The sequence below is a fragment of the Balaenoptera musculus genome, chromosome 4, assembly GCF_009873245.2.
Source record: "Balaenoptera musculus isolate JJ_BM4_2016_0621 chromosome 4, mBalMus1.pri.v3, whole genome shotgun sequence".
NCBI classification, from domain to species: domain Eukaryota; kingdom Metazoa; phylum Chordata; class Mammalia; order Artiodactyla; family Balaenopteridae; genus Balaenoptera; species Balaenoptera musculus.
In genome coordinates this window covers 60,717,397-60,729,121 of record NC_045788.1, presented here as the reverse complement: position 1 = coordinate 60,729,121, position 11,725 = coordinate 60,717,397, and the positions used below count along the sequence as shown (strand labels likewise).

Genomic DNA, 11,725 nt, shown 5'->3' with positions numbered 1-11,725 from the left:
AAAAAATAAAACTGATAGTGAAATAAAAAATGGAAGTGAACTGAATCTCTTGTCATTGGAGGTAATTATGCATAGATTGGCGGAACACATGGCAGATATCCAACAGTACAATTCATACATCAGATTAGGGTTTGTACTAGATAATCTTTAAGGTCCCTTTCGAACCTGGGATTATATGATTCTCTGAAAACTATACAAGTCTGTGTAAATCTTTATTACTGTTATTCATGCTGCTCCAGCTCTGTCAGGTCGTCACAGCAGCACCCTACCCAGGAGCACACTCTACCCAGGAACTGTCCGGATTCACATTTGAAGATGGAAAATGAAGAGGCATTGGCACTTAGATATCTAGCTGAGCACGCTCGCTGGGGTGATAGTACCACAGCCCACACAGAGAAAGGGGAAGAACATCTCCAGTATGCTCACAACCCTGTAAAAACATGGGCGCAACCAAAACGTTAAAATTGTGGCCTTGTGGTAGAATTTTGAGTGACCTTCACTTCACTGTTAGTTCCTTGTAAATTTCCCCAAAATCTGAAAAACACATGTTAACTTTTAATGAAGAAACCTTTAAGTGGGAGTGGGGGAGGGCTTCACTCATGTGAGCCATTGGTTGGTGTATTAACATTTTTGTTTCCTAATTTGCAGTGATTTTGCATTATGGCAGTCATATGAGAGCAAAAGTGTTTCCAGAAATCACAGGCTATTCTCCATCTGCAACAGTACAGGCCACAGCCAAACCTTCTCTCCTGCAGCCAACGAACCGTGTGCCTCAGAAAACTTTAGCAGCAAGGTCAACAGATGGGCATGTCACCTCTCAGATAGCTGTCACAACATCCACCTCTGAGACCCTAACCACACACACAACCATAAAGATTCTAGCGACAGCTTCCCTGGTAACTACAGACAGCACCCCCTCCACCAGCCCGACAGCCCACACCCTAGTCACAGCCCTGGCCACACCCAACAAGTCACACACGGCTGCTCCAGTCACTGAGGCTACAATCAGCCCCAGCACCAGTCCCAGCCCACCACCACCCACCGTCACCCCGCCGGCCCACAGAACTGGAGCCAGGCCGTCGACTGTTGGCCACACAACTGGGAAGACCACCCAACTCCGTAACCAGACCACCCTGCCAGCACCTTTGTCCACCTCACCACACAATAGCACAGCCAGTCGGAAGCCTACTCAGCCCCCCCACACCCCAGGGCCCACCAACACAACCCAAACAGCCTCGCCTGCCACCGTAGCTCCCAGGCCCACCCTCGCACCCCAGCCATCGTCAGCCAAGACTGGAATTTATCAAGTTCTGAATGGAAGCAAGCTCTGTATCAAAGCAGAGATGGGGATAGAGCTGACGGTTCAAGACACGGAGTCGGTAAGTCCGGCACAGGACTATAGCACTGCTTCAAAAAGTTTGAGTGGGGAGTGCCTTGCTGAAAATGAACGTTCCCCTGCATCCTGTATCTTGGAATGAAGTAGGTATCTGCGGGCTCCTCTTTCTCCAAGGTGCTCCGTTACGAGGTGGATCTGTTTTAGGACACATACAGAAATAGACACTGATAGCAACTGTATGAATGAAGAAAGGCACACACCAAAATTTTAAATATGCACACCCTCCACTTTTAGCCACCATGGGCAGAGTGTTGGGCGTGGCCAGCGTTGACCCCAGCCTGGCCCTGCTCCTCTGGATGACTTCCAAGCCTCAGCAACTTTCCTGGGAAATGAGAGGTTTGCATTAGACGGTCTTCGTGGTTCCAGCCAGCTGTGACATTAATATGAAAAATCCAGGTTAATGAGAAGATTGGAGGGGGTGGGAGTGGGGCTTAGATTATTAGATTTGCTGAAAGAATCACTATAAAAATTCTTCCTTTTTTTGCACAGTTTTTATGATTTCAAGTAAAATTTCCACATTCGGTTTTTATTTGAAACAGAAGTACATTAGATAGCAAAACCTTTCCTGTAGCGCCCAACATGTTTGCTTGAGCAAAAATTAAATTCTACATGGTTTTTCAAGAATATACCTGCCATGAATTATCTATCAAGGAACTCCTCTCTGTGAGAGCACTCCTTCTTTTAAAAAAATCTTTTAAACATAACAGTTTGGAAATGAGAGGTGTCTTCCAGGGACTTTGAAATTCTCCAGTGAGCGCGCACTAGCCTGGAGTTTCAGGCTCAATTACCAGCCTGTGCTTCTGGTCTCCCGGCTAGAGTTTTCTTCTACATTCCACTGAGCCAATCTATTTTATTTGGTTTAGGTTTTTTCACCTCAGAAATACTTCAACATCGACCCCAATGCAACCCAATCCTCTGGGAACTGTGGCTTCCGAAAATCCAACCTCCTCTTGAATTTCCAGGGCGGATTTGTGAATCTGACATTTACCAAGGTGAGGCTGAACTCCTTACACTAACCTGCTCTAGCATCGCTTTCCCTGTCCCTCACCCTGGGGCCCGGTGGTGCAATCCCACACTTTAAGTTCCAGGGGAAACAGACCTCAGAGCCTTTCGAGATATTCTCTGATAAGAATGAGGGTCATGGAGATGGAGAGGAGGCAAGTGTCGACATCTTCTGTTTGCTTTCTTCCCTCTTCAGCCTCCTCTGTGCAGCCCAAGAAGGGCTTTGATGCCTCTTGGGAGAGATGTGGCCTTGGGGAACCTGGCCAAAGTGCCATTTGCAAACCACCCCAAGGAGGAAGCTGTACGGATGAACAGACCCATAGAAATACCCAGTGGGCAAAAAGAAACAGGATTACTCTGAGACCAAAGTCAAATGTCACAATAGGTTCTTTCCAACCACAGAAGGCAAAATTCAGGGACTAACCAGGGGCTGGGTTTTCCAGGCCATATGCTGGAAGGGGGTAGACAACTGAATAGAGTGGAAAAGCATGGTCGTGAGATCAGTCTTGGCTACAAATTTGACTCTGTCACTTGTTCTCCTTTTGACATCAGGCAGGCAACTTAATCTGTTTGAGGTTTGTTTATTTGTTTGTTTATCATTTTAAAAATGGGGAAAAGAATGAAAGATCACTCCCGTAAAGAGCTTTGTTCAATACATGGAAAGTGGATGCTCAATAGCCAGTAGCTGTGATTACAGTGACTGAAATGGACAAATGTCTTGGGAACACAGTGATGGTCAACCCCCTCTCAAAGGAGAGACTTGCCCCTGCTTGGCCCAAAGTGTCTTTCAAATAAGCCAAGAGGACCCTTGTAGCTGGGACTCGGTGTGGGCCTCCTTCTTACCTGTCTAACGTGACCCCTGAAGTTAGAGGGTCTTGGTTAGCAGATCTTGGAGAGCAGTGAACACAGACTTTGGGATCAGACAAATCAAGATTGACTCCCAGCCATAATACTTACTAGCTGCATGACCTTGGACTAGTTGGGGCATGTTTCCTCATCTACAAAAAGGAACTAGTTATAGCTACTTAGTGGTATACGTAAACCGTCTAGCACAGTGCGTGGTACATGCAATGGTCTTTATTGCATGGAGTTATTATTATTGTTATTGTTAATGTTATTGACTTGGTCTCATAGGCTTTTTTTTTTTTTTAAACTGGAGTATAATTGCTTTACAATGTTGTGCTAGTTTCTGCTGTACAGTGAAGTGAATCAGCTATATGTATACCTATATCCCCTCCCTCTTGGACCTCCCTCCCACCCCCATCCCATCCCATCTAGGTCGTCACAGAACACTGAGCTGAGCTTCCTGGTCTCGTAGGCTTTATCCTCCTCATGATACTTTTCTCCTTAAGGTAGAGATGCCCCTGAGAATTTGGTGGTTTCCTTTCAGTACCAAATGGAAACAAGCATAGTCCTTCACCAGAAGAACATTCAGGGCAGAATAAATGCTCTATTCCTGCGCAACTGAAGTTAATCCTAAAAGGTGTCAGGGATTTTTTGAAAGTCACTTTGGCAAAATGGCAGAGGATAGGCATAAGCATTTATGCTTTCGTTTAGGGCTTGATCCCACCCAGCCCACTGCCCCTGTGAATAATTGCCTACAGAAAGGTGTCAGGAACCTCCAGTGTCTGTGTGGGGCACACAGTGGCCACTGCTGCCAGGCCGCAGGCAGAACTGCAGGCAGGAGTGTCTTGGCACCTTTCGATGTCTTTCTTTGCTCCTTTCCTCTGTCTCCGGGAACGATGCCTTCAGGCTGGGCTCTGTTTGACCAAGCTCCACCCAAGTGCCGAATCCCAGCAGTTCTGGAAATCCTCTGTGCCTCCAGAGCGTGGACAGGAAATGAGTGTCCAGTAGAGCTGGAAGGACCAGCAGGGCTCCCTGCCCCCAACACCTTCGGGAAGGAGCAAGCTGAGCCGCTCTCAGTCCACGGCCCCAGGTGTTGCCACAGCTGCTTTGCCTGAGTCTCACCAGCCAAACTCACCTTATTCATTCCACTGCCAGCACCAAAACCCGGAGCAGGCAACCTTAGCTATGCCCCAAGAGAAAGCAAAAAGGCTCATAGAAAGTAAAAGTTCCCACCAGCCTTAGCCCTTCTGGGGAATTTATGCATTTTAAAAGAGAAGTTGTTTAAGCCAGAGCGGTGGCCACAAATCCAAAGATTACAGGGGCTAAGCATAGAACTTAATGAGTGAAGTAGTGAAAAAGTAAAAGTGTCTTTTTCCTTGAAATGGTCAGCCCTTATTTTTTATTTTGACACCTTTGGGGAAGACTTTATTTCCCCATTAAATCTGCATAAGAAAAATGTTAGAGTAAGTGTGAGATGACAAGCGGCAGCCTCAGTAGTGAGGGGACGAGAGGGAGGGGTTGGGAGTGCCCGTCCTCCCCACCAGCCGCTCCTCAGCTCCAGCTGGCGGGGTTGGTGGCGGGGCTGGCATCTAGCCCTGGGGACTGTCACTGTCCTTTATGGTAGGTGTTCATTCTGGACGGTGGGGTTTCCTGCATGGTCACTGCCCTACTGTGCCCATTAAATATTTACACATCACCTCTATCAGGTGGTAATAAGAGACCAGTGTTTGTCAACCCTTACTGTTCAAGAGAAGGTAGAAATCCCAATCTTTTTCTGAAAGCACATGACTTTTTAGTGTTGGCAACACATTGTTTAGACATTTGAACACTCCATTGGTCAAAGAAAACAAAACACAGCTGTAGGCCCGCTTTGGCCTGTGGATCCCGGCACTGTGCCTTCTGCCCTAACAGGGGAACTATGTGAAATGCATTTAGGCAGGAAAGATGTCTAGATTATTCCACAAGAGAAGTGGGCTCAACAATTCAGTCAACCACTTTTCACATGTTGCTACCTTCTACACCCGTGCTTCTCAACAGCAACAGTATTAACACCTGGATTTAAACAGATAAGTCTTTGCAGCAGGGACTGTCCTGAGCCTTGTGGGATGTTGAGCAACACCCCTGGCTGCTGCCTACTAGATGCCAGTAGCAACACCCAACCTCAGCTGTGACAACCCAAAATGTCTCCAGACATTGATAAATGTCCCCTGAGGGGCAAAATCACCCTCAGTTGAGAACCAGTGCTCTAGAGAAAAAAGAGAGCCTTAGAAAATAGGAATACATGTTAGTTGTAACATAATAGATGTTATAAAGAGAACCAAGTTGTAGAATGATAAATGGATGCTGATTAGCAAGACTGATTTGTCAGCCAATTTACCAATAAGAATTTACTGAGCACCTACTTTGTCGCCAATAGTGAGCTAGACATAATGGGAGAAATAAAAGAAATATAGGCTATAGTTTTAGGATTCAAATTATATACAATAATTTGTCATTTTTAATATTGAAATACTGCCAATGACAGAAACGTAAAGAAAAACTTGCCTCCTAAACTTGCCTCACTTGATGTTGTTGTCAGTCAAGACTTAACTTATCCATATTATTACTGTGTGACCATGGACAAGTCACTAGCTCTCTTTCTGAGCCTTAGTTTCCTCCACTATAAGATGGGACCAACCAGGACCTATTTTGTTGGGCCACTGTGAGGGTGAACTGGGCTGGCGTATGTGAAACTGCTGAGCCAGGCGTCTGGAGAGGTGGGTTTCCTGTCTCGTTTCTCTCAGTTTCATTTTTTAAAGAACCAAAAGCGTTTCCATGTGAATGTCTCATTTGATTAAGGTGATGGCGGAAAGCTGTTCAGACCCCTCAGCTGCAAGATAAATATATCTCCTTTCCCCCTACTCCCCACAACTTCCTTGTTTTAAAGGATAGTTTGTTTTAAAAACATCTTTCAGTAACTTTGTGTAGAGTTTATGTTTCTGTTCTCAACACTATCCCTTTCTCATCCACCTGGTTGGAAGGACAGTGCAAGCCTCCAGTGCCGGCTCTGGGACCTGGGAGAAATCAGTCCCAGGAGAGAGGAGCACCAGGGCGAGGCAGTGAGTTGGCCAGACAACGAGGTCTGGATGTCGAATAAGGCCCACCCACCTGGTGTTTCTCCAGGGCCTTTCAGGGGCATTCGGAGCCCTCTTAGCTTATAGACTCCTGAGAACTGTTATCAGTGTTCAAATGTTAACACACACAGAGTGCGCTGTTTAGAACTTCCCAAGTGTGCGGCACCATTTCCTGCCCTGTTTTCCCTTGTGGGGTTCCCTCTGCCTGGAATGCTCCTCCCACCCCTCATTCATCCTTTGAGATGAATTATCAATTCATCTTCACTCTGTGAAGCCTCCCCACCCCAATCCCCACCTCCATCCCAGGTAAAACTGGGACACTTTCTTCTCTTGGTTTCCTGACCCTCCATATATTCCCCGACCTCCATAAATGCACTTACCACACATTTTGCCATCTTGAAGGCAAGTCTTTGACTTATTCACATTCCTCTCTCTAGTGCCCAGCCCTGACTTTATACATAGTATATCTTTAGCAAACGAATCCATAGAGGAGTGAATCTAAATTTCACAGAGAACTCTGGGGCAAGTTGCCAAAAAGTAGATCAGCAGCTCTAAGGAAATAGCCTCCTTGGCCTCTTTTTGTGACATTCAGAGCTGAGATTTCTTTCTTTATTTCTTCCTTTCTTCCTTTCTTTCTTTCTTTTTCTTTCTTTCTTTTTCTTTCTTTCTTTCTTTCTTTCTTTCTTTCTTTCTTTCTTTCTTTCCTTCTTTCTTTTTTAACTTTTTATTTTATATTGGAGTATAGTTGATTAACAATGTTATGTTAGTTTCAGGTGTACAGCAAAGAGATTCAGTTATACATATACCTGTGTCTATTCTTTTTCAAATTATTTTCCCGTCTAGGTTGTTACATAACACTGAGCAGAGTTCCCTGTGCTCAGTGTTCCCAGTAGGTCCTTGTTTGTGATCCATTTTTAATACAGTAGTGTGTATATGTCAATCCCAAACTCCCTAACTATCCTTCCCCACCCCCGAACACACTTAGGGTTCATTCCCTAAGTCTGTGAGTCTGTTTCCAGAGCAGAGGTTTCTTGATGAAGTCGACAACATTGAACAAAAAAGGCCTGATTGATGTCCACATCCTGAACATCTGTGACTGTGAAACTCCCACGATACATTTTGCAGAAGTTGAGGAGAGGACGCTGGGCCTCACAGTCATTGGCAAGCTGCATTCCTGGGCAGGCTTGACTGGCTGGCTTGCTCTGGACCCAGTCCTTTGCTAAGGAGAGCGTTTAAGTTCCTTGCATTAGGATCTTTGGATGAGATATTGCAGAGTTCTCTTTAGACACTGGCAGTGAGGAGCCACGTGGTCAGCAGCCATTGGTTGAGTAGTGAGATGGGACTTCTGCAAATGGTCCATTCAAATGGACATGCTATAAGTGCTAAAGTACCATATTCAGCTATTAGGAGTCCTTGGCCCCCTTTTGTCACTCTCCAACCTCAACCCCAAATGAGAAAAACATCTGGCAGAGAATAGCCCCGTGGGTGTCAAAGGAGAAAGCAGGCACTATAAATTGCAGAATGTGTGGCATGTAATTTCCCTTGGGCTTTGGGTTAAATCTGACACCTGCTTGAAGCTCTCAACCTCCCCACCACTGCCTTCCTCTGTATCCACCCCATTCCCATCCCTGAGAGCTGAGGTTTCAGCCTGGTTCTTTAATCCATAGGGCTAGCTAAGCTTAGCTCACTGGCTTGCTCTCTCTTTCTTTCTGTTTGTGGTGGATCTGAGCTCTAGGTGATAGATTAAAAATTATAATTTGAGCTCAATAAGAGAGGTTTACTGGGAAGGGGAAATCTTTTTATTACTGTTGTTAACAACACCAGTTAAAATTTGAGCAAAGACTTTGTGATAAGTTTTTTTACATGGTTCCTTCATTTAATACTCACATCAACCTAAGAGGTAAGTCCTGTTACTATTGTCCCCATTCTGCTACTGAATAAGAAAAAAAATTAAATTTTTGCAATGTTCACCAAGATTCAACAACTTAACCTAGGTTACATGGGAACAGAGACGTATTTTTAAAATAGTGTTTAAAAATTCTTAGCAACACTTTATTCTCCCAAATAGGAGGTTAACCACTCTCTTTATGACATTTCATAACCAACTGATTTGCTCAGCAACTTTGTTCTTTATAGATGGTGTAGCCCAGGAGTCAACAAGCTATGCCCCCCCGACCCCCGACCAAATCCAGCCCGCCACCAAAAAAATGTACAGTCTATAAGCTAGGAATGGCTTTTACATTTTTTAATGGTTGGAAAAAAAAAAAAAAGAATATTCTGTGAAACAGGAAATCATATAAATTCAAATTTCAGTGTCCATAAATGAAGTTCTTTTGGAATATTGTCACACTTATTTGCGTATGTGTCATCTGTGGCTGCTTTTGTGCTAGAATGGTGGAGTTGAGTGGTTGCTACAGAGATCCACAAAGCCTAAAATATTTACCATATGGCTCTTTACAGCAAAAAACTTGCCAACCCCTCCTACAGAATAAACTTCAGCCCTGTTACCATTCAAATTAGGCCAAATTCTGAATTTCTGAGTCTAAAAAAAAATGCTTTGCTCTAGTTTAAATAAAAGACAACTTTATTTTCTTTAACACAACTCCACAGAAAAAGTGGGTACCATGGTCTAAATAAGACTCATTTGATATCAGCAGCATACATTATGTAAAACTTGGAATCTCAAGGAAACTAAACATTCCACTGACCTCTTGTTTACAAAAGTTCACCTAACAAATGCTCTTCCTTCACCATGAAGATAGACAGCAGCTCAGTCCCAGTCAATGTCTGGCTAATTTTGACTCAGTCAAAACAGAAGGAAACCTAGATACAGGCTCTGGACTCAGTCCTGTTACATTATGAGATAAACTTGCAGGGAGTATGAGCACTGCCATCTGCTTTGGGAGACCTCACCTTGGGCATTAGCCCGATACAGCGCCAGTTCTGGTGGAGCAGGTGCAGCCCTTCCAGTCAGGGCGTGCAGCTGGGAGGGCCCATGCTTGCTTTAATGCTTTACCTCTCCTCTTGGAATTCTTTTTTTTTTTTTTTTAATTTTATTTATTTATTTATTTATGGCTGTGTTGGATCTTCGTTTCTGTGCGAGGGCTTTCTCTAGTTGCGGCAAGCGGGGGCCACTCTTCATCACGGTGCGCGGGCCTCTCACGGTGCGTCTCTGAGGCTCCAGACGCACAGGCTCAGTAATTGTGTCTCACGGGCCTAGCTGCTCCGCAGCATGTGGGATCTTCCCAGACCAGGGCTCGAACCCGTGTCCCCTGCATTGGCAGGCAGATTCTCAACCACTGTGCCACCAGGGAAGCCCTCTTAATAATTTTTGATCTTGCATTTTTATTTTGAACTAGGTCCACAAATTATATAGCTGGTCTTGCTTCCTATAGATGATTATATATAGGCAAATACATTCCAGGGAATGTGAAAGAAAGTCCTTGCACCGCAAATTTTTTCTCTATAACCACATATCCCATGAAGGAAAGTGTAGAGCAAGATCCCATAGACAAGATCTTGCTTTGTCTCACCTACAGACAATGTGAATCAGAGGTACATGCCTCCCTCCTCTGAGCTCTTTGTTCTCCGCTGTAAAATGGGCTGAGAACATTTATTCTGCCTCAAGGGGGTTGTCGTGAGGATCAAAGAAGGCAGGAAAATGCACTTAGTAAACTGTAAAAGGATTAAAGAAATAGAAAGCACCCATTCCTTACGGTGAGGATAGCGCTAGGAGATGCCCAGGAGAGGGAAGACTCCAGGCGGTATCCCATGGAGCTCAGAGCTGGCCCCAGCGCTGTTCTCCCACTGCTCTTTAATCAGTCTCTTGCTGCAGCCCAAGCCATTTCCAAAAACAAAGCCCTCATATCACTGCCCTGCTTAAAACCCTTCAATGGATTCTCTCTGCCCTTAGGATGGGGCAGGGATTTTATAACAGTGACTGTGGGCCCTGACATACAGGTCTCTCTTATGCTAAAAGGGATCCCAAGTAAAGAATATCCTGGGAATTCCCTGGCGGTCCAGTGGTTAGGACTCTGCACTTTCACTGCCAAGGGCCTGGGTTACTGGGTTACTGGTCGGGGAACTAAGATCCCACAAGCTGCAAGGCGTGGCAAAAAAAAAAAAAAAAGAATAACCTGAATAAACTGTATGTAAAAGCAACCCAAGGGCCTGGGTCACAGTTGTTTTTCTCTAAAACAAATGGATGGTCCAAGCACATCATCCACATCATCCAGCTTGCCTTTGAGACCCAAGACTGAGCACCTTGAATGAGGCATCTGGGTCTTATTCTTCCCCCAGGACCTAGAGCAATGCCTGGTCTGGAGTGGATATAAGAGAAGTTAAAGGCTAGCCAGGTGGCTTGCAGTCATATCTTCACCTGCCAACTATTAGGACTGTGACCTTGGGCAAGTCACTGAGCCTCCATTTCTTCTCCTAGTGGTTGTGGGGATTAAATAAGGTGAGGCACAGAGGTGCCTGCCACACAAGGTAAGAAGTGCCTGGCACGAGGTAAGAAGCCAGTGTGTGGAGCTGCTTCAATGAACTGTAGGATCTAGAGTTCAGTGCATCGATAGCAGTCACCTCACTGGAACAGTTTGTATTTCTGGAGCCCTTATTGTGTAAGCAATCATCATTTCATCTACAAACAATATATAAATGGACTAGAATGTGGTCAAGATTATTATTGCTAAGTTCCTTTAATGACTACTAAAAGTAATTCAATTTCAGATTCTGACTTTGGTTGCTCTACCGTTTTTGGCAACTCACTTGCAGATAGTTTTCTAATGAATGTTTAAAAGCAATAACACCGTAAATCACCTACTTTAAAAATAAAAACTCCTTTTCCAACTTACCTTTCATATCTCAATTCAATTCCTTTTAATGTTCCATACCCTGAGTCTCTCAGGAAGTTATAGGGCTGTTTTGTAGGGTGTTTTGGTTTGTTTTTTGTTTTTCCAAAAGGACAGTCCCTGCATAAAACGTGGAGCACTGCTTTATAATTCTGAACACAACAACCTGGGGTCTTCTTCTAGAGAACAGCCAGTAATCTCAGGGTTAACCATTTCTTTCCAGAATCCTTCATGGCCCCATGTAACCATTTTGGAGACATGAACCCATTAATCTGTTTAAAGTAATTGATACCCTATCCAGGAAAGTCCACACACAATTTTGCATACACTGTTTTTCCCAGGGGGTTTATGGACCCCATCAAATCCACCCACGGTAGCCTTAAGGATGAGTGGTCTCAGCTTGAATCCCTACCCTAAGATATTAATTACTAATAAGGGCTTAATGTATGCCCCCCCCAACCCATCCACCTTCCAGATGTATTTGCATTATAACAGGGGGAAACTTGGCCCAGCTGAAG

The 11,725-nt window shown here is 44.7% G+C and overlaps 1 protein-coding gene across 2 annotated transcripts in view; it reads left to right on the top strand.

Annotated features, from left to right (window-relative positions):
• LAMP3 (lysosomal associated membrane protein 3) overlaps nt 1-11,725 on the top strand; it is a 33,310-nt gene that overhangs the window by 6,844 nt on the left and 14,741 nt on the right. For both annotated transcript variants that reach the window (XM_036849582.1, XM_036849581.1), the window contains exons 3-4: nt 649-1,379; nt 2,260-2,388. In XM_036849582.1, the coding sequence (XP_036705477.1) occupies nt 649-1,379; nt 2,260-2,388 (860 nt within the window). The remainder of the gene's footprint in view (nt 1-648; nt 1,380-2,259; nt 2,389-11,725) is intronic.